This window comes from Anser brachyrhynchus, assembly GCF_964034855.1.
Source record: "Anser brachyrhynchus genome assembly, chromosome: 5".
Lineage (NCBI taxonomy): Eukaryota > Metazoa > Chordata > Aves > Anseriformes > Anatidae > Anser > Anser brachyrhynchus.
The window spans coordinates 53,834,888-53,857,155 of record NC_137699.1 but is presented as its reverse complement, the minus strand read 5'-3'; the positions used below and the strand labels follow the sequence as shown (position 1 = coordinate 53,857,155).

At 45.4% G+C, this 22,268-nt stretch overlaps 2 protein-coding genes across 4 annotated transcripts in view; one reads left to right on the top strand and one right to left on the bottom strand.

Moving 5' to 3' along the window:
- WARS1 (tryptophanyl-tRNA synthetase 1) overlaps positions 1-7,156 on the top strand; it is a 21,128-nt gene extending 13,972 nt beyond the window's left edge. The window contains exons 8-11 of the mRNA XM_080593903.1: positions 584-696; positions 1,642-1,815; positions 4,789-4,929; positions 6,666-7,156. Coding sequence (XP_080450029.1) covers positions 584-696; positions 1,642-1,815; positions 4,789-4,929; positions 6,666-6,824 — 587 coding nt within the window. The 3' untranslated portion in view covers positions 6,825-7,156. The remainder of the gene's footprint in view (positions 1-583; positions 697-1,641; positions 1,816-4,788; positions 4,930-6,665) is intronic.
- On the bottom strand, positions 636-22,268 carry SLC25A47 (solute carrier family 25 member 47). 3 transcript variants are annotated; one of them, XR_013951870.1, is made up of 7 exons: positions 21,758-22,069; positions 15,839-15,882; positions 15,499-15,570; positions 15,050-15,232; positions 14,081-14,354; positions 12,070-13,182; positions 636-761 (listed from the first exon to the last, which is right to left on the bottom strand). XR_013951870.1 is itself a non-coding variant. In XM_080593907.1 (6 exons), exons 1-6 carry the CDS (start codon positions 21,783-21,785, stop codon positions 12,896-12,898), a joined length of 888 nt encoding a protein of 295 aa, XP_080450033.1. In that variant the 5' UTR covers positions 21,786-22,268; the 3' UTR covers positions 5,114-12,895. The 3 variants fall into 3 exon arrangements, 1 of the variants encoding a protein (XP_080450033.1); XR_013951871.1 differs by lacking the exon at positions 636-761 and adding an exon at positions 5,114-10,116; XM_080593907.1 differs by lacking the exon at positions 636-761 and having other exon boundaries at positions 5,114-13,182; positions 21,758-22,268.

The following is a 22,268-nucleotide window of genomic DNA, read 5'->3' as shown; positions in this document are numbered from 1 at the left end:
CATGTTTGGAAAAATCTACTACTTGGTTTCTGTTCTAAGAGTATTGATCAGGGAAGTAGGTTGGTCACTCTGTGAGTAAGTACTATAGAAAAAGAAAATTAACCACGTCTGAGATTTTTGAACAGCATGCATATAGCAATGATTGTAAGATCTTAGAGGAGACTTCACCTGATAAGTATCTCTATACTAATTCTCTCACAAAGAGAATGTGAGAGGGGAAAAAAAAAAAGAGCAGCTCAGAGTAATGATACAGTCAAGTATATTTCTGTGAAGGACAGATTATTCAATGATGAAGGAAAAGCATAAAAAGCATGTGTTGCTGAACCTTGTCCTGAATCTTTGTGATCACAGCCTTTTTCATTAGTACCTAAATTAGTTTTAGTTGATGGTTTGTTGAGCTCATAGAAGGTACAGATGAAAAGGTTTCCTCAGCTGAGGCAATACTGCTTGATAAAGGCAAATATTGGTCTTCAAGTGAGTATCCAAATGACTTGCATGTGCATTTTACATATTTCAAAAGGTTCTCTCTATTTATCATTGCATATATTGACTTCTCACCTTTTCCAAACTTCTTGTGTTCCAGGTAAGATCAGTTTTCCTGCTATTCAAGCTGCTCCATCCTTCAGTTCATCATTTCCACAGATCTTCAATGGCAAGGAAAACTTACAGTGTCTTATTCCATGTGCTATTGATCAGGTAAGGAAATCATATTTTCATCATAGTGAGCTTTAACTTGCAGCAGCAGAGATTCATGTTGTACCCTAGGGAAAAACCTTCTATCAGTAAAAGTAAAGAAGCATTGGAATAATTTGTCAGAAAGGCTGCAGAACCTTAACAACTGAGATCTATAAAGATAGGATGGAGGAACATGTGGCCATTAAAAATAATTACCCACTATTGGTTTTTCACATCACCAGTCGTGAAGTAGCAAAGAGAAGTCCGAGGACAATCAAGAGGGACTTTAAGGCTTTGGGGCAATTGATTAAAGGACCAGGTGCATGGGTAGCAATTTCCTCTATCCTTCCACTACCAGGGAACAATATTGAAAGGAACAGGCAGACCCAGGTAATCAATACATGGCCACAAGGCTGGTGTCACCAGCAGAATTTTGGGTTTCTTGATCATGGGATGGTCTACACAGCAGCAGGCCTGCTGGTGCCTGATGGGTTGCACCTTTCTCAGAGGAGGAAAAGGATTTTTGCACGTGATTTAGCATGGCTGATACATAGAGCTTTAAACTAGATTTGAAAGGGTAAAGCTTGCCATCTTGGTCGGTATCGACCTCCAAATCCTTGTAAATGTGTCTGTTAAGTGAGGGAATCAGAATGTACAGTGAAACTACAGAAATTAAAAAAAAAAGGGGGGGGGGATTTGGGGTTTGTTTGTTTGTTCCTCTGGATGGACCGAATTAGGGACATTGTTTAGTGGTACACTTGGCAGTGGTAGGTTAATGGTTGGACTAGATGATCTTAGAGGTCTTTCCAACCTAAATGATTCTGAGTCTGAGAATTGGAAATAGGTTATGGAACTTTCTTTTTTTTTCTTGATACCACCTGTTAAGGAATGAACAATCCAACACTAATCAGCCTTTAAAACACGTTTTTCAACTTTATTCTATGCTTTTATTGATCGTTGTTCCAGGACCCTTATTTTAGAATGACCCGAGATGTAGCACCTAGAATTGGATATCCTAAACCAGCCTTACTGCACTCAGTCTTCTTCCCAGCCTTGCAAGGAGCACAGACAAAAATGAGTGCTAGTGACCCCAACTCCTCCATCTTCCTCACTGATACACCCAAACAAATCAAGACAAAGGTAAGGATCTTAAAAGCTTGAGCTCACAAAGCTTTATAACAAGTAGAGGTAGTGCTGCTCATGTTTACAATGGCAAATTTTTAATGTTTCCTTTGAACACGTGGACATATTTGCAACCTTTTTCCCATACATTTCATTGCAGAGCATCTTTAGCAGTTGACCAAATTACACAAATTTAGCTAGACTATCAAATGTAATCTTTTGCCTTGCCAACTAAGCTAGCAGTGCAAACATTCAATAGGATAACATACAAAACATGGTGTTTGTTCATCTGATAGGTCTGAGTAATGGTGTAAGAATAAGATCTGTGGAGGCTCATGCTCTAGAAATAAATATTATGTTGCCATAGTTTTGGAATCTAACAGCCCTTGATGTAAATAAAATAAACAGCTCTTTCTTTTGACTGCCTCTCCATGCCAGGAGCACCAGGTGTTTCACAGTAGCAGTTAGAACACATGCCAGACTTTCCTTACTGCTTGGGGATCTGCTGCCATGCGCTTCATCCTCAAATTTGCAAATAAATATTTTGCTTTTCACCTAATTTTTAGAAGGCCTATTTTCTCCTATCTGAGTATATTCCTAGTGCCCCTTTTAGTTCAAAGGAAAATCTCTCTTAACCTGTGTCAGATGATTAGGTTTTGCAAAAGTTCACATACGCTATAGTATTAAAAAAAAATAAAAATCAGAAAAAGGATTTGGAAATGGATAGATAGACAAGATAACTAGACATGAAGTAACTATCAGTCACAAAAAGAAAAAAGATGAGAATGTTGTTTCTGCTAGGTGGGCTTGGATTCATTGTCTTGTGGTTGACAAACCCATATATTGGTCAGATTCTTCTGCAGTCATTTCATAATAATTCCTTGTCTTATATAGAAACTGATTAAACAGTACTCTTTTGAAAAACTGGAATTCTTCATGTGTTTGGATGGTAAGAATTCCAAATTATTTGTACAGTTACAGAGTTGCTTTTTAAAAAGCACATATAATCTCAGAATAGAGGATACACTGTTAGGGGTAATATTGATAATATTCTTCCATTTTTCCTAGCAAATAGGTAGTAATCTGTGAAGAGATCCAAGAGGATTTATGTCCAATTAACAAATCCGACTTCTGCTACCTTTAGAAATGTGGGAAAATAACAAAATAATTCTAGTTACTTGGAAAATAAAACTATAAAGAGTAAATCCGGAACACATTGTAAAACATCAAGTAATGGAGGACAAACTGAGAATCATTTCAGCTTCTGAAGCCCATCAAAAATTAACTATGGAAACAGTGCTTGAGTGAAAGACCAAATATTTTTATGGCCAAGAAATGAAAAATTAGAGTAGGAGAGGTGATTTCTGCATGAAGGTTAAAAACAGAGTGCTGCTGCCGTACAAAAAGAATTACTGCTTGCAGCATTTTTCAGATCATTAGTACGTTGCTAAGTAGTGAGATTCAAAACTTCCAGGTAACATAAGGTGAACAATTAGTAGCTACTGGAAAAGGCTCAGAAGCTTCTGGGAAATCCATTCAAAGCTGATGAATGGCAACATTATAATAAACTATTTTATCTGTAATAATTTAGAGAAAAGATCAATGCATCACCAGGTAAATCATTCAAACCTCAAGTCAATGCCAGAATATGTAAGAAATGAGCTCAAAACTAATGTAGGAAACATTTTGTATAAAACAATAATGTGCCTTCACCTGGCGTATTGTATTTAATCCTTCTCACTTCAGTAAGAAGAGAAACTGCAAAAAATATGGATATAGAAAAAAAAATCATACAAAGACTTTCAAAATCTAGTAAGGAACAGGTATGGGGAAGTGCAAAACAATACCTAAAATCTTAATTTTACAGATTCTGAGACAGTTATTCAGGTTGTTCTACGATATAAGAATAGATGTAAAGTGACAGGTGGCAGTTTATTTTCTCGTGATATTCATTGGTGCATAATTTTTGTAATTCAATGCCACAAAAACATCGTCATACAGTGGTTAGAAAGAATCAAAAAAAACATGTTATTTGTGTTATATAATACAGATAATAAGAATGTTCTGAAATGGTAAATATATAACAGTTCCTAAGTACCAGAACTAGTACAATCTTCCTTCATAGGCATGTGTGTCTCCTAGCTGGTTGTTGTTGATGTCTGAATAGATAGAAGATTCAAAGAAAGCCCATCTTATGGTTGAAGAAGGCTTTTCTCCTGTTCCTGTCTATTAGCTTTGTTTATATTTGTGGCACAGTTAGCGTCCTCTGAGATTTCTATACATGTAAAAAAAAAAAATTAAAAATATGCCAGTGGCTTCTGAATTAGCTGGGAGTGGGATTAGCAGGTAAATATATTCACCAGTGCAGTTCATCTGCCCGTAGGAAGCTATGCATAAAAGAAAAAGTAGGGGGTTGGGAGTCAGCAAGTATTCCATTTTTAGATTGAACAATTGTGCATTTGTCTAGTGATAGCCATTCTAGCTAGGGTTTTGTAATGTTCAGCCTTGCTTTCTTTTGTTTTCCTCTTCTCTGAAAAAGAGTCTAGGTTCTCTCTAGGATTTCTTCAAAAATTCTCCACGCCTTCTTCATCTCTTTCAAAATTAATTTCTTGATGGGATGAATATCCTATTTCTTCTTACAGAAGTACATTTTCTGTAAGTACAAAGTCCATCCAACAGGCAACAGCTTCAGCAAAAGGGACTTAAATTTTTTTTTCACAAAATATGGTGTGGATTATTTTTGATTCTTGCTTCATTTTTGGTCTGGCTATGCAACCTGTGGAGTATGTACGTAGCATTTTTCTCTGCTGACTTCCAATGACTGCCTTTTGCCTTCCTGCTTCAGTCTTGATGCTCTGCATTAACTTGTCCCAGTCACCCTTGAGCTTCTCCTTAATAGAGGATTTGGAGGATTGTGATGTACCTCTGTTTACAATACAGGAATCTGCAATATAGTAGAAATTATACCATAAAACCATTGCATTGTTTCAGATTAACAAGCATGCCTTCTCGGGAGGCAGAGATACTATTGAAGAGCACAGGAAGTATGGAGGTAACTGCGATGTCGATGTGTCTTTTATGTACCTGACTTTCTTCCTTGAAGATGATGACAGGCTTGAACAACTGAAGCAGGTAAGTAGCCAACCTGAAGAGAGTATTATTCATTCCTTACTCCAAGGCTGTAACTAAGTCCTCCTGTGAACCTTCTGCAGGAAGGCAGTTGTGTTGTTATTCTTATGGTCTGCATTCCTTACAAGTATTTATATTAAGACCTCTGTATTTTTGTTGCAATGTTCACCTTTCTCACAAGTCATTCTTTTTTTTTTTTTTTAAAGAAAAGTTTTTAATTTCCAAGCATTTTCATAAAGATCTCCAACACTGTAGGGCAGTATCTCCCCAACTTTTTAAATGATACCACCTTAGGATTAATGTTATTTTTAATTGTATAATGAACTCTGCCTGTTCCATATGTGTAAAGTACCTGAATACTCTGCAGCTCCAAAAGCTTGCTGATCTTTTTTTTTCTTATTATCAAAAGAAAGGTTATAATTATGAGGAGTTGATTAAATGAGCCCAAGCACAAGCTGCTTTGTATAGGTTACACTTCCCTAAACCTGTTTGGCAGACTTCTGTCCCTAGGGATGGTAGCAAGGCATTTCACTGCCTTCAATTTTGGTGTCATATCAATACTAGGCAATACACCTTCTTTGGAAGGCAGTATATTTAGCTAATAGTACCCACGTCATATTGGTTTATCACCTTTCTCCTGGTGGAAACAGCTGCAAGAAGGGCAAGAGCTACAGATTCTTCTCTAACCTTCTGCTCTTTCCCACACAAGGACAGGGTTGGATAGCTACTAAACCCCTGGAAATCTGTTGCAAATTCGTTATGGAAATCTAGTACTTTTGACATGCCGAGCAATTTTCCATTAGTCTCCAACCACTGAAACAAAATCAGTACAACTCTGCTACAGGGGGCGCAAAGCCTGTACTACAGTCAGCAGCTTACAGCACTGATGCCTCAGAATCAGATTAGAAAACATGAAGTTTGTGCCTATAGTGGCATTAGAGGAGCTGTTCCAGTTATGGTACCACAGGGAGAAGCTTTCAGAACTGGGTACTCAGAGAAAGCAACATCAGTGTTATTGAGAAAGAGGAAAAAAAAAAAATTAAAAATAAAAACTGAAATTAAAACAGTTCATTCTTGTTAAGATATTTTACTTATTTTATAATACCAATTCAGTATTACAAATGGCTTAATCGCAAGGGGAAGTAAGTTTGTCATGTTTATTGTCATTTCAAATCATAGTTGAACTGCCCCAGCCATGTTTTCTAACCAGGGCTGAACCCAGTCACCTGTTTAGCTAAAGTGTTTTCAGTAGCAGAGCAATTGCATGGCTTACCCACTGTGAATATGAATACTCCTGTGAACAGAGATTCTGAGTTCTTTCCTGTAAAAAGGATACTTCAGTCACATCTAATACCTTACCCAAACTAGATGAGAGAACCATATGAGAATTTGAGCCCAGCTTAGGGTAACTATTTATTTGAAATGGTATTTAAGGGAGAAAAACGGTTTCCTGCAAATAATTACAGGATTTCCCAGTTAAATTCTTGTGAATGTATCTTATTTATTCCATATAATTAGTCATACATTAAATTGCCTTTTAAAAGATTTAAGGCAGTTGGGCAACAAGCAATTTTTACAAGTTACATTTTCAGAGTGATACCACATGATCTTTTAAGGCATGTGCTTGTTTTTAAGACATCCAGATCTTCATTTGCCACGGCCAGGCTTTTAAAGAAATATTTGTCAGTAGGTCCTTTTCCATACAGCACCATATTTAGCAAGCAACACTTTCTTGACAGGCATACACAAGTGGGGAACTGCTCACAGGGGAGCTGAAGAAGGTGCTTATTGAAACATTGCAGCCCATGATAGCAGCTCATCAAGAGAGACGGAAGCAGGTCACAGATGAAGTGGTGAAGCAATTCATGACTCCACGGAAGCTAGCTTTTGAATTTTGAAGAAATGCTTATGTAACTTACCATTCGATGAACCAAAATTGACTAACTGTTGTCTTCTGTTGTATATGATCATTCCCTAGTTATGTACAGCCTGCAATCACTGCTTTATAAATATTGCTCTTAGTGAGTTACTTCCTGTGAACATCAGAGTACATGAAAAATTGAAAACTGGACTCATAGCTACTTAAAATCAAAGTGTGTTAATAAAGGCATTGAATCTGTACAAGACAGAATTACCCAATCTTGCAGTGAGGCATGTCTGTCAGCACAAGACTGTGTTTTATTGTATTTCATGTTGAAAATATAAATAAAAATGCCATTTTAATGATGAAGTCTAACTTGTAAATTGTTGTAGATATGTTGTTAGGAGGTCGTATCGCAAAGTAATAACTGGTAGCTCCATTGTTTTCTGTGTAGCTTGGTTTACTAGACTACGTGTCCTTTGGGGCTACTGGGAGCATGCTGCACACACAAAGTGGGTGTTACAAAGCAGATTACACAGTAACTTAGGCCTTGGATCAATGCAAATGGAGCGGAGATCTCTGAATTGAACATGGGAGAAAGAAAATCAGACTGGTTTTGCAATCCTCTTCGTCTTTGACCTGGGGCAAGTTTCACTGTATTTCTGTTTCTATTTAACTGGTCTGAATGCCTCTGAAGGAAAGAGGCAATCATAAGGTTATGAAGTTCCTTGATATTCTCAAGTGGAAGATATTAGAGAAATGCAAATTTTAGTTATGAAAATACTAAATGCTAAATCATACTGTGAATATGAAGTTGCTGCTGGACGCAGGGATACTTACAGTGCCGCCCTGTCCTGTTCTTCTGCACCAGGTCAAGATAGGGGTACTTACATTTTAAGATGTATTTAAGAGAGAAAATACACTTTGTTAAAATACCTCATGTAATATCTCAGTATCTCCTTTCTTAAAATGATCTGTAATGTCTGCTATGATTTATGAAAAAAAATGAATAATTTGCTAATTTGTTTCTGTATGTACAGTGCTGAATGGAAACTATTAGATCTGTCTTCTATTTATATAGAACATACAGTTGCTAGCCCAGACAGCCTTATCTAAATCAAATAAAAATACCTTTGATAATACAGGTGGGTATTGAGGCATGGTATTTGCAAATCATTTCGAACATAAGGAAGGCACTAGAATAAGGTGTGAAAGATTTAAAATTTAACAGGTTCTGTAGTGTGGGGGCTAGTGGACACTTAGTGATTTTAGCATTCTTTTAAAAATAAAAAAATAAAAAAAAAATGCACTTTAGTCTGTAAACCCTTGAAGTCAGCTGATTACACTTGAGTTGAGGGAAAAGTTTCACTGACTTGGAGACCTTGCATCAGCCTGTTAGCACGTGAAGAATGGGTTGGATTATTTGCCCAGCCTGGGGCCGGTGCTGCACCCTTCCCAGCTGTAGCAGTTCTGCACCACAGTGCACACATCCTCCCCAGCAATGGCCGGCGTTTCTGAGGTGGAAATGCCTGTGCACCAAGCTGTATATGAAGTAGCACTGCTAGTGTTATCATCATATTTGTGCAAGGGACTGAGGCGAGAGAGAAATGCAAAGCAAGCTTAGTCCTACTGTATGTGTTCCAAATGTGTGCTGGAAGATCAATGCCTAGGCTTTGTCTTTTTCTTTACAGTTTGTGTGACCTGGTATCGCTAATCTAATGTCATGGACTTAATATATTAAAGCAAACATTTACCAGCCACTACCTCTCTATAACCCATGAGTACAGTATCTTAGTGCTGACAAGCGTTTAACAATCAATAGAAAAGCATTTTTTTTAAGTGTTTGTGCAATTCTTAGAAAAGAAAAATAGCTTCTTAAATACAGTAGCAAATAAACTAATATGTGGTAACTGTAGACTTCAGTGATGACCTTCCTGTTCTCTCAGTCTGCTCTTTACTGTTTTTAAGCTATGCATAGAAGAAAAGACTTCAAGTGACTTTTAAAGGGCTTTTATAAACTTATAATGCAAATTTCTTCCTGAAAACATTATATGCAGAACTGTCCTGCAAGATTTATTTCATTAGCTAAGAATTTAGTTACTCGGGGGGCGGTACCTCACTTGGGGGGAACCTCATTACGGTCTACAACTTCCTCGCGAAGGGGAGTGGAGAGGCAGGTGACCTATTCACTGTAAACACCGGTGATAGGACCCGTGGGAATGGTGTTAAGCTGAGGCAGGGGAAGTTTAGGCTGGACATCAGGAAGAGGTTCTTCACCGAGAGGGTGGTCGCACACTGGAACAGGCTCCCCAGGGACATAGTCACTGCACCAAGCCTGTCTGAATTTAAAAAGCGATTGGACTGTGCACTTAGTCACACGGTCTAAACTTTGGGCAGACCTGTGCGGTGCCAAGAGTTGGATTAGATCAGCCTTATGGGTCCCTTCCAACTCGGGATATTCTATGATTCAGGAAGGGGAAGTACGCTGTAGGAGAAATAGCAGTGTGTTCTACTCTAATTAGGTATATGGATTAATTTTATAACACAGCAGTTAAAATCTGTCCTGAAAGTTTTAGAAAGGAAAGTGATTGCAAAATGAATACTTGTTTACTGAGCAAGCGATGTGCTTACAAAATGTGCTTCTGAAATGACAGTTTCTCAGAGGAGTCTTGGTAAGTTCCTAAATCTGCTGCAATTATAATTAACGTCCCAGAGGTATTTAGAGGTTAAGACAAGGCAGTCTTCAAACGTATAGGTGAAATGTCTAATGACATTATCAGGCAATGTTCATTACATTTTCCTCAACTTGTAATATTTTGTTTATCTCACTGTAATAAAAATGTAGATAAAAGTCTGTATCAAACTTGTTTGGTGGTTGTTTTTTGTTTTTTTCTTTTTAACTTTTAAAAGGCTTAATTTACCTTATTTTTGACCTCTTCCTTCCCTTCTGGTTGTTGATTTAGTCACCCCACGGAGTTGGTCATTGTTTTGATGTCCAGTGCCTTTCAAATAGTGAAAAAGGTGGCCTTGTAACCCCGTCTATCTAGTCTTAACAGATAAACCTCAGATTGCTCCCAGAGCAAGGTAATGAAGGATTAACAGGTTGCAAGGAACACTGGATGTTGAATTTCCTTGTGTACAGCAGCCAGCTTAGAAACAAGGGGAGGTCAATGTGACCTGTTACCATGATGTTTCTGTAGGTTTGGTGTGAAAGACTTGCACTTAAATGGGCTCCAGCTGTCTGGGGAGCACAGATTCTGAATAGCTTCACTTGGCTTTTCCACAGTCACTAAGGGGAATACTGAAACCTGTCTGGATATTGTTAAACACTGTCAGAGAAAACAGGAACTATCAGCAACATGAAGCAGAACGTGACTTCAAAAGAAAAAATTCTTTATTCACAGCCAGCAAGTTTGTTACTGAAAGAAATAGTCTATGCAGAGAGCTATGTGGTATCTTCATTCTGCTGGCTGGCCTTCAGCTGGATATCAGAAGAAATAGTTCTGTGATTATCAGAGAAGCAAATAGAGTAGCTGAAGGTCAAGGTAATACAAAGGAATCAGAAAATAAAGCAGCCAAGTTCTGAAATTCACAAGCCAAGCACCCAGCTTGCTGTATATGTAGTTAATTGCACAATATGTACACTGTGTTGTGTCGTTAAACAAAAGTCAGTTCTTATTTATGTGCCTGGGTTTACAGTGCTTACACAGACAATACCTTTGCCTGGGGGTAGTTTATATCAGCGTGAACTAACTGTGGGTTCTTGCTCTGCAGCAGGTTGCCAGCCATACTCTGTGTGTGTATTTTTTTTCAATAAAGGCTTGTGGGACACTGGATTCCAAGCAGTTAGCTTCCTGAAATAAGTTGTCTAGTTACAACTTACCTCTAATCCAGTATTTGTTCAGGCTAGGTGAGAACCTGCTTTTATATGATGCTGAATACCTGGAGGCTCACATTTCTCAACTCCTCTCACTTGCTTCCACGGTTGTTCCCACTAATTTTATAATTCATCTGTAATTCCTACTTCTTGAAACAAGCTGTATGGCAGTTACACCCACAGGAAGAGGCATTTTTAGTCATCTGAATGCTTGAACTTATTGGGTAATCTGAGCTATTTTTGATTAGATTTTTTTTCAAACCTCAGGCTGACCATGGATGGTATCGACACTGCCTAATAATAAATGGTTGTTTTGTCTGATATACAGGCATATTTTGCTGTCTCTGTTCACAAGATATAATGCCTGAGAAGTAAAGTCAGCTGAGAATAATATGGTGTAAAGAAACTTGATTCCAGAAAACATCCCAACAGAGCTGGGATAAATCCCTGCCCTACTGGGACAGCACTCAGATGCATCCCTTGTAGAAAGAGCTGAAGGTAGTAATCTCTTAGGAACCGTCTTAAGAGAAATTCCAAACCTTTAGGACTCAATTAAATCTTCTGTTGTAAGGACTTTCAGATAAAGGAGGTTTGGAGCTGACATCCTGAAAGTATAAGTGGAGATTGTAGCTTGCTGAGGCCGTACACGCTTTGGGATAGAGTCAGATTCAGTGTTGGGTCTTTCATTTCACTCCCCTGTAAGGTGACATACTCTGCACCTGTCTGGCCTCTTAAACCTGCTCTTGAATCAGCTGCAAGATCTGGACAGACTCAGACCAAAATTCTGATAATTGTTCAATAGTATGGCTGTGAAGAGGTCTAAATAGCAAGTTGAAGGCTTAGATTTCAGGACAGTTCTGGAACGTTTTACTAGTTTATATCTGAAAGAGATTGCCTTTATTCTTTCCTAGTAGCATCTGAAATTTTTAAACTTGTCCTCATAGTAGAAGATCCTTTCTTTCATGTCCAGGGTACCTGCCAAGTCCTGCCTGCTGCAAAATTGCTGTTAGTGTAATCAGGTCTGTGCTATCAAGTGCACTGCTAAAAGTGCATGTGGACCAGGTCACCAAACTGAGTAAGAGAACTCATTTTAAAAAATGGTCTTCCTCTTTCCCTCTAAAAAAGCACGTTTCCAGCAAGTTCTGATGGGGGAACAGATCCAGCCCAGTCCAGAGTTCACCACCCAGGGAGAAAAATGGAGAAAGAAAACATCTACATTGCTTCTGAGCCAGGACCAGCAAATTAAGATTAAAGCCAGATTCCATCAAAATGTAACTTTGGAAAAAAAAAATACATTTGGCTGCTCCTAACAATGCATTTTTAAGTGAAAAGAGGATGCTTTTTTTTTTTTTTTTTAAGTAACAAGTCTTATGCTATACAGTTTTGCAATTCTTCTTTAACTTACCTAGCTGCCCAACGCACAGATTTCATGGCGGTCTCTCCCCTGAGGAGCAAAGCTTTCTTGCATCCACCCCAGCCCTCCTTGCAGGACCAGAGCGGGTTGTGGAAGCTCTGGCCACCACCAGGCATGCGGTGCGCCCAGCTGCCAGAAGGGGACTGAGGATCTGCGGCTGGGGACTACGCTGGGAGAAAAACACGTGATTTCCAGAATCAATGCCTGTTTTCACTTCCAATGAGGCCATTAGAGCGATTATGTAAGCAGACCATCTCTGCCACTCATGAAGAAATGCCAGGAAAAAGCAAGGAGATTTATATTTCACCCGCTACCGAAGGGATGTAATCGTAGAGAACTTGGGCAGAATTACAGCTGGGGATGAACGGTCCACCAGCTGTGGCTTGAAGCACAAATATGTAAATTGCTCAGTGAATGCCTTACAGGACACACCGCATAGTGTTAAATCGTACACAAAGTCCCTTCAACTTCAGCAGTGAAGGTTGTTTTCTGTGGTGGTAAAAAACAAAATGAAACCTTTCCCAAAATCTCTAGGACTAGCAGCTTTTTAGAGCATAAATATTTGCAAATGTCTCAGAGGCTACGGTATAAATACATTAACAAGATAAAAGGGATGTTGTACACAAATGCAAGACTCCCTGATGAGTTTGTAATCCTATAAGAAGAACACAAGGATGTCAGTCATCTGGCGTTGTGCTGAAATGTCCCTGCTTACTCTGTCCATCAGCGGAGAGCAGAGCTCAGCGGCTGTGCGTGTGTTGTGCTACAAAAATAAAACAACCTGAACAAAATACACCTCACAACAGAGCTGCGTGAGCTACTTTTTGTTTGTAAAATGATCTGTAAATCTCAGTACAGCTTCGTATGTGACAAACACCACCATGTTCACAGGAAAGGCCCGAATGCAGTTCAACCCCAGACCCTTGAAAAGCACTTTCACGCCCTCCTCTCTCACGCTCTGTCTCGCGCAGTGGATGAGGCCCCTGTACTTGTGCTGCCCCGATTCGTCCACTTGCATCCGTGATTTGAGGACGTCCATGGGGGTAGCTAATCCCCAGGCCAGGACTCCAGCAAAGCCACCAGAAAGCAGCACGACCAGGAAACCTGCGGGCGAGAGGGAGGAGCAGTGAACTCCGGCCTTGCACTGGTGTGGCTAGAAGCAGCTCAGATTTGTTTTCCCTGGACACTTTAACTCCTTCCAAATCTCATGCTACAAACAATTTTAGGGGCAGGGGAGCGGGCACGGAAGGAGCTGTAAGGCCACGCACGCTGTGTGAAGGACTTGGCCTTCCCAGGCCTGCATCGCCCCTCGCGCCACGCTGCCATCCCAGCAGGACACGTCGCGGCTCCCCACGACCGGCCGCGCTGAGCCATGGCCACAGCCGGCCCTGCTCCTGCAGGACGACGTGTAAGGGAGCTGGCAGCCTCTTAGGGAGCCAGACAAGCGCAGGATGGGGGACCTGCAGCTCAAAGAGCAAGCTGTGCTTCCTAAATAGACAAGGAAGAGGAAGAGGGCATGCTCTCCTCAAGGTGCTTAGCAAACACGAGCTTTTTTAACCTTCGTGTTTTCCAGCAGCTAATTTTTGTCCCGCTCTTGCAGCTGTGTGATCTCACACTGACCACGTGGCCCCTTGGTTTCACATCATGCTCATTTTTGCTTTCATCGCAGGGGCTGGTGCAGGGGCAGCACGGCTTCGCCGCCACACACACCAGGTGTGAAGCAGCTGAGAGCACTCACGCCTGCTTCAGCTGGCTCTGCTTATTTCTATGTCTCTCAGGAAGATGCTCATTGGGGAATGGCACCTATGTGGTCATTTCTGAAACCTGATGGTTGTTTTTTGTAGCCAAATCACAGCTGGGAGACTTCAGACCTAGCCCATCATGAGCCCCTCCTGTAGCACACCCACCATAGCCCCAGCAGCCTGAGAGCACAATTTCCCTCTTAGCCTGGTACAAAATTAGCCACTTTTGCAGGTGATGCCAGATGCTTTCCCATACCTACCTGGTTTATTTCTCCCAGTTGGCGTGAGCCAGTCACAGAGGGTAGAATAGGTAAGGAAATATATTGCAGAAGAAGAGCAATCCCTGCAGAGCAATGCAGAGCAGCCCTTGTAGAGACCCCCAAAGCCTTCCTCCTTGGCGATCACCTTCAGACAGTGCAGAGACCCTCGGTACTTTGGCTTGGAGTTGGACTTGGGAGACGTGGCAGAAGGATGGGGGTTCCTCTGGGTCTGCATCCGAACTTTAGCCACTTCACTGGGTGCCATCAGCACAACCTGTAATATTAGAGGATGTAACTTTAACTTTCACTTTTAAACTGTGATCCGCATCCTGCCTGAGCCCTCAGATAATGTCTCCCACCTTTTCAGGCAATATTGTTTATTATCTAACACCAGGATTGCCTCCACCTGCCTGTGACTGCATGCGTGTTTCCTCCCGGGGCAATGGGCTTCATGGTGCCTGCAGATGCCCACAAACATCCATCTGCCTACGGGAAACTGCTCCGGAGCTGCCCCACACCACGGCACTGCCTGCTGTGGGCACACGTTAATTCCTCTGGGTGACGGCTCCTGTTGTCCCCAGCCCCACAGTGCTCCAGATGAGGAGTTGCCTTTCTGTCCTTTTTTGACAAACTTTTTGCAGGCAGGCAATACCTGCAGGCAGCCCTCAGAGACCAGCCAGGTCTTTCTGACCTCTACCCCTGCCAAAACACCAGTCCATGTTTTGCACACTGACTTACGTCTTTCTTACATAAACCTGCAATTAGAGCCACTGGGAACGTTTGCTGCCCGGGTTGCTTTTCTTCCTTGATGTTTTGTTTTGCGTTTGGCAAGGTCGCAGAGCAGGACCCCATGAGAAAACAAGCCAGCCTCCCGCTGAGCCCCCGGCAGAAAACATCGCCGCTCTTCCAGCCCCGTGTGTCTGTGAACAAGACCCCTGGTTGTGCTTTCCTGCTTGGCTGCTCGCCTACCCGCACGGCACCAGCGGCACCTCCAGCCAGGGAAACGTCCAGCTTGGAAGGCTCGGCGTCAGCAGCGCCATATCGCAGCTTGCAGATGTTACAAAGGAAGTTTCTGTAGGTGCCAAATGAAACGGACGAAATCAGCGACACTGAGAAAACCGATGCAGACACCCCTTTGTAAAATCCCAAAACCTGGTTGGAAACAGAGAAAAAAAAAGAAGACTTTTAAGAGAGAATGGCAAGGGAATGTATCTGCTTGAAAACACTGTCCATTCACGGCTGAGCCAAAGCTTATTTACGTCTTACAGATCAGTGGCAAAGCTAAAATTCATCCTAACCTTTCTCTCAGCCAGTGCTTGTATAACTGCTGCCTGTCCTCCCCAAGCTAAGGCAGCTCTGCTCCTCTGAAATGAGAAGCCATCCATAACCTGTATCAGTGACTGGTGAGAGGTACCTACTTTTTCTGTCCTGTACGTTTCTTGAATGCAGTGCCAAATGCCCTTGTAATGCCTCTCCGTCTGAATTCTCACCTACAAATACAGAGGCAACTTAGAAATACGGACATCAGGTTTAAAAACCATCAACAAATGCCATAGCAAAGTAGTTAATCAGCCATAAAATAGCACACACACCCTCAAAAAAAATCTTAAAGAGAAAACCAACACAAATAAAACAAAATATGTTGCTGTGACAAAACTGAAAGCACACAGTCATGGGACTTGTTTTCTGAAAGGAGAAAAACAGCCAGATGGGCTATTTGTGTTCAGTCTGTGGTCGAGAAATAGTTTCAACAGGTACCTTCACTGTGTCCAGCGGATACCCCACTGCTGTGCTGAGGCCACCTGAAACAGAGAGGTTTTTGCAGACGGTTACCAGCACACACCACGACAGGCCCTTTTCCCCAGGAGGTCACTAAGGGGATGGCAGGGAAATGCAGCTGCAGAGCCCGGCAGTCCCTGGCAGCAGGTCGCTCTCCAGCTCCGGCTCAAATGCCTGAGCCAACAGTGACGGAGCAAAACGCGTGGGTTTCACTGAGAGATCAAAGCATGCTCAGAGCGCGAATCTGAGCGCTACAGGAAATCTGACAGGAACAGTGATACCAGGGTGCGAGGCGGGGCTGGGAAGAACACAGAAAGCCTCGCTAGCTGCATGCATGCCACCAGCTGTGGGGGCTCTGTGTGGCCCTACGGAAAGGGGACCCGGTGGGAAAGCTGAGGGGATGATCCACAATACTGGGCTGTTTCTGTCCCCACTCTCAGCTTCAACACTAAAGCTTCTCTGGGCCGTAAGCAAGCACCCTTGCATGAGGAGTGAGGCATGAGGTGGCTCCGGAACAATTTTGGCTCTCCGTGCTTGACTTGGGAATATTAAGGAATAGAAGCCACAGTCACGAGGACACCTATCAGAGAGGGGTGGTCCCTGGGCACTACAGGCTCTCAGCAACCTCTCTTCTGCCTTGAAGACAGCAGCAGTGCTCCTGCTGCCTCCTGCATGCTAGGGACCGGACACATGCTGGCTGCACTCCACAGGGCACAGCTGGAGCCCTGGGTGAGGACGTCATTGGGTTTTACACTATTTCATTAGCACTAATTCACTGGGTTAAGCCTCTGAAGAGCACCTCCCATGCGCACCGCTTAGTACACTGCAAAAGCAAAGCAAGGAACAAAAGCAAAGGTTTGAAGGCTGGGGAGGAGAGAGCATTGTGCAGGAGGCCAGGCTGGTGTGGGACAGGGCAGGATGAAGGCGCAGAGAGGGTATAGCACAAAGCTGGCGTGCCCAGCAGCACGCCCTGCACGCAGCTGCCTGGGAGAGCAGCACCATTTCCAGCGTGCTAGGGGGATTTGTCAGTCCTGCATCAACACCCAGCCTCAGCTCGAGACCTTAAAATAGCCACTGGCGTTGGAAGCGCATTAATCCTATCAGACAATGTCTCTGCCTCGGTGGCAGATGAGGAGAGTGAAGGAGCTGCACCGTGGATGTGGCAACAAGTAGCTCAACCTCCCTCCCCGCATCACCACCACAGGACGGGGCACAGGGCCTGAGCAGCTGAATTCCTCCCGGTCTGTGGATGCCAAGCGAGCTGAGAGGGGATCAGGCTGGGCGACAGCAGAGCTGTACCCCCGTGAGTCATTTACAAAGAGATCGAGCTCGTGAGTGAGCCCGTCAGTGCAGTCGCAGACACAGTGCACAGCTGGAAATGGCCTCCCAGTGACTCCTTCTTTAAAAAAGTAAAAGTTATTTTAAAATACAGTAGTTGCTGTGGGTGTTTCACTGGGCACATTCATCTGTGGTTGCACAGGGCTGCCTGGGAGCTCTGAAAATGCTGCCGTGTTTCGGGGAAAAGCAGCAGCTGCTGGTGGGAGTCACCGGGAAGCAATCCTGAAGGGCACAGCTCAGAACATAACCGACAGCGCCCTTCTTGCAGGAAAATGAGGGTTGTTCTGCAAGAGTCTCTGCACACAGATAAATAACAGCAAAGGTAAAAAAAACGGGCCAAGAAGTGACTTTCTGTATTTCTGGACCAAAATGGGAGAAGGTTGGAAGGGGGGGGGAGCACACGTAACCCAGCTGGAAGGAGCGAAGCGGCCGTGCTGTGCAGGCAGTGACAATGCACCGAGTCACCCGGGGCCACCTGCCCTGTGCCAGCTTCCTGGCCGGCAGCAGGCAGCAAACACGGGTTTGTTTGCCCCAAACCAGCCTGCTTCGCTCTGCTGCTCAGCCCAAAGGGCTCCTGCCCACCTTGGTTCAAGGACCGACCAAATGGGGGGTACAGCATAAAGGTGAATTTCTCACTGCCCCCACCAGAGCGGAGGCGTGAGCCCCAACACCTCCGAGCAACCAGGGCCTGCTGTGAACTGTGCTCCCTAAGAGCCAACGCAGTTAAGTTTTAAGAGCCAAGGAGCCCAGCCAAGTCTGTCAAAGGCTGAGGAAGAAGGGCTCCGCACAGTGTCACCTGATATTAATAGCCTGGGACAAAGATAGCATGACCCATACGTGCACTGTCTGCGGGGCAGAACCGAACAAGGCCAGCTATGCATAGCATGCATACAGGGAGAGGGGTCCCATGGGACACCCGGGGAGTAACACCACCCCGGCTGTGAGGGAAAGAGATGGCAAAGCCAGGTGAGTGATCCCCAGTGGGCTGCAGGGAGCCGCTTGTCATACCTACTGTATTTGGGATGTTCTCAGGCACTGCACAGGGGCTGCAGCATCCCCTACGCACACATCCCAAAAACGGGTAGCTCGCCTTCTCTTCACAATCAGGCCACTTTGGCCAAGCAATTAAAATAAGGAGGGGTCCTGGCGCGTTGGTCACAGCAATAGCAGGCAGCAGAGAGCAAGTGGCCCCGCACAGAGCCCAGGGGCCTGCAACAGCTCCCAGCGGGGGCACAGTCCTGGCTCCAGGACCCTGGAAGCAGCAGGGATCATGGCCTTGTGCTTTGGATGGGTAGACAGCAATTTCCAAAGGCCTTTATGTTGTGAAGAGCTGGGAGCATAAGAACTGTCCCATACCCTAAAGAAGCTGAGCTCCTTCCAGTAACGTGACCCTGGCTGTGGCCAGCAAGAGAGACAAGGAGACAGGACGTTCCCTCCATAGGTGGGCTATTTTATCTGCCCTTGGGCTGCGTGTGACCGCTGTGTAACCTCGCAGCAGGGTGCAGGGAAGCCGGGGTGTGCCGCAGCCCTGGCTGCTCTGCCACCCTGTCAGGGCGGTGCTGGGTGACTCAGCTGCCCCATCCCAAATCCCTGCTGCTGGGACAAGGACCGGGTCACCCCCAGGTCAGCGGTAGCCCCAGGCATCGGTACACATCCTCTGCCAGGCACGGGCTGCTGCAGGAGCAGGGCTAGAAAACACACATGGGATCGTGGGGAAATTCAAGCTGGGAAGGACCTCAGGAGATTTCTGGTCCAACCTCTTCCTCAAAGCATAGCTGGATTTATTGGCCAGGAAGGATATCCTTACTGATAACCTGCTTTCTGGGGCATCCCACCCCATTTAGTGGTTATTGAAAGTCTCCATAGCCGCATGGTGTTGCCCCCTGGAGGCACAGCAGCAGGTCGCTGCTTTCCAGGCTGAAGATGCTGACCCTGTCCCACGGACACAGAAGCAGTAGCTCGGAGCAGATGCACAACAATTGTGCAGGTGCCTGAGCCAGGCTGGGTGGTTACATGGGTTTCAGAAGGGCAGCATCTCCGTTGCTTTTCTGAGGTGCTCAAGCCATGCTTTGTCCAAAACACTCTGAAAACAGATCAAGGTCACAACTCCGTGGCCAACAAGGCCAAGTGCAAGGCCCTGCACATGGACCAGGGCAATCCCAAGCACAAATACAGGCTGAATGGAGAGTGGACTGAGAGCAGCCCTGAGGAGAGGGACCTGGGAGTGGTGGTTGATGAGAAGTTTGACATGAGAAGGCAATGTGTGCCTGCAGCCCAGAAAGCCAGCAGGGTGAGGGAGGTGATTGTCCCCCTCTGCTCTGCTCTTGTGAGACCCCACCTGGAGCCCTGCACCCTGATCTAAGGCCCCAGCACAAGAAGGACATGGACCTATTAGAACAAGTCCAGAGGAGGGCCATGAAGACGATCAAGGGGCTGGAGCACCTCTACTATGAGGGCAGGCTGAGGGAGCTGGGGTTGTTCAGCCTGGAGAAGAGAAGGCTCCAGGGAGGCCTTACAGTGGCCTTCCAGTGCCTAAAGGGGGCCTACAGGAAAGGTGGGGAGGGACTCTTTGTCAGGGAGTGGAGTGCTGAGACAAGGTGGAATGGGTTTAAACTTAAAAAGGATAGAAGAAATTCTTCACTCAGAGGTTGGTGAGGCACTGGCACAGGCTGCCCAGAGAAGCTGTGGGTGCCCCATCCCTGGAGGTGTTCAAGGCCAGGCTGGATGGGGCTTTGGGCAACCTGGGCTGGTGGGAGGTGTCCCTGCCCATGGCAGGGGGGTGGAATAAGAAAGTCTGTAAGGTCCCTACCAGCCCAAGCCATTCTGTGATTCTGTCATTCTGTTGCCATCTGTGTTGCCTCTTGAGTAGTTTGATGCACTCTAGTTGGGTTTGCAGCCTCCTTGGGAACACAAAATCTGCTTCAGCTCTAACAAACACAAACTGTGAAGTAAAGTCATCACCATAACGTCCCAGTTCCCACAGAAAAGTTGTCCCAGCCCTGGAAGCTGTCCCATGTTGGGGTAGGCCCTGCAGCTTGGTTACCTTGCAGAAGCCTTTGTGTGAGCTCCCAGCAGGGAACAGCACAGCAGAAAACAGTCCTGTCTGCCAGGGAGAAGTTGCATTATACATCTTAGAAAAAAAAACTGAGCTGGACACAGATGACAGGATGGAAAACCTTGCTCACAGACACTCTGTGGTCAGCGAAATGCATTAAGACAAGCAGATCCTTTCCTGGTCCCAGGTAGAGCCGCAGCCAGCACCCTGTCCAGCTGAGCCCGTTCTCAGGGCGCCTGGGGAGATGCTCGGTGCGCTGCCGGGTGGCGCACAGTGCTGGTGCTGGGCAGGGGGCACTACAATTAAGTTTATCCTTAAGTGGTTCAGCTACAGCTGTGCCAACAAAAACAAAGGCCTCCAACGAGCAAACACGGCCCAGCCCAGCCATTCGCATCACCCATCAGAGGAGGTTTGGTGAATCCCTCTGGGACAGGCTTCCCATTGCCAGCCCCAGCACAGGGCTCCCAACTCCTCTGCATGCTCTGAAGACAGCAAGGAAAGAGGAGGAGAGGGGCAAGCTGTCGGGGAGGGGTTGGCCGTATCCCCCTCTCCCAGGAGGGGCCCTTCCCAAACAGGGTCCCCAGTCACCCCAGGAAGGTCAAAGCCTGGAGCAGCGTGCGCCTCCTGGGCTGGATGCTGCTGAGACACCGAGCCTCACCCTGCTTGCACCAAGAAGCAAAAAGGGGCAGCAGGGCAAAAGTCGTCCCAGTTCAGCAGCTCTGATGTGCAGGCTTGGGCTGGGCGTCCCAGCCACGTGGCCGGGTTACCTGGCCCCTGGCAGCGGCGACCCCAAGCCTCTTGTCCTGGTACTCGATGCCAGGCTAAATCTGGCAGGCAGATTTCAGAAGAGATACGAGCCCGGTGCCTATATTTTGTGGTTTAAAATAAAGCTGGGTTTGAGCAGCATGTGCTCTAAAAATGTCTAAAATTAAACAGCACATTTCTCCTTTTCCTTTTTGGAAGTGCAGCTAACCTATTTTCCCCCAGACTGAAGCCTGCTACGTAACACGCCTGCACAGAAATAACCACAGCAGCTGCCAGCGCATCTCAGCCCAAGACCACGCACATGCCGTTCGCTCAGACCTTCCTGGCTGCGACAAAGCCGAGCCTCCACCCCTCCCACCTTGCCAGCCGTGTCCTCAGCCCCCCCCCCGTGTCCTCAGCATCCGCAGCCAGCCCCTGCCAGGACCCCCTCGGCCACGCTGGGATTTACTGCCCGGGCTGTACCCGCTGCTTTGTGTCCGCACGCAGCGTGTCCCACTTTGTCTCTCCTTTCCTCCCGCTGGAATCAGGTGGCAGATTGCAGGGCAATGACCTCAGATAAGGAAATTTCAGCGCGCTCTCTGCCCTGGTGACATTGCCCGCTTGTTAAAGCAGGAGAGGGTTTCACCAAGCAGCCCCCGCGGAAAGACTCCCGGCTCTGCAGCTGCGACCTGCCCGGTGGCTTAGCAGCAAGGAAACACAGCTACCCGCTTTCATCAACAAGCACCACTTTATTTATTTACCTCCGATGGCCCCGGCAATGAAATCCATCCTGACCAAGTCTGCTGCCTTAATTACCCTGAATTAGGGAGGTAGAAGAAGGGAGGATGCCGGCTCAGCCTTCCCCGAATCCTGCAGGTCCTTCAGAGACGGTGTGCTCTGCGATATGAATCACCTCCCTGCTGTCTTCTCTTGCCGCGGGGGGATTGTGAGCCCTGTGGATACTTGATGAATTTGTACACTGGAGGCAGGGACAGGAAGGCTGGAGCTGTTCCAGGAACACAGTGAATAAGTAATCCCCCGCACCCTGCAACGCTGCGCCAGAGCCTTTCTGCCTGGAAAATCACAAGGGGTGGTGCCTTGCAGGGTAAGGCTGGCTGTGAAAGGGCCATTTCCCATTGCACTCATTAACCCCAGCAGCCAGCCTGGCTCGGGTTTGACAGAGGACACTCTCGTCCTGCGTCACAGAGAAGCAGCACCGTGGCTGTGCAGGAGATGCGCCCCCATCCCACCCCCCCTCCTGACGGAGCAGAC

Coding starts and splice junctions, on each gene's coding strand:
- SLC25A47 (XM_080593907.1), bottom strand. CDS start 21,785: ATGGATTTCATTGCCGGGGCCATCGGAG. Junction 15,883..21,757: donor CATTGCCGGGGCCATCGGAG/GTAAATAAATAA, acceptor TCTCTGTTTCAG/GTGGCCTCAGCACAGCAGTG. Junction 15,571..15,838: donor ATCCGCTGGACACAGTGAAG/GTACCTGTTGAA, acceptor CTGTATTTGTAG/GTGAGAATTCAGACGGAGAG.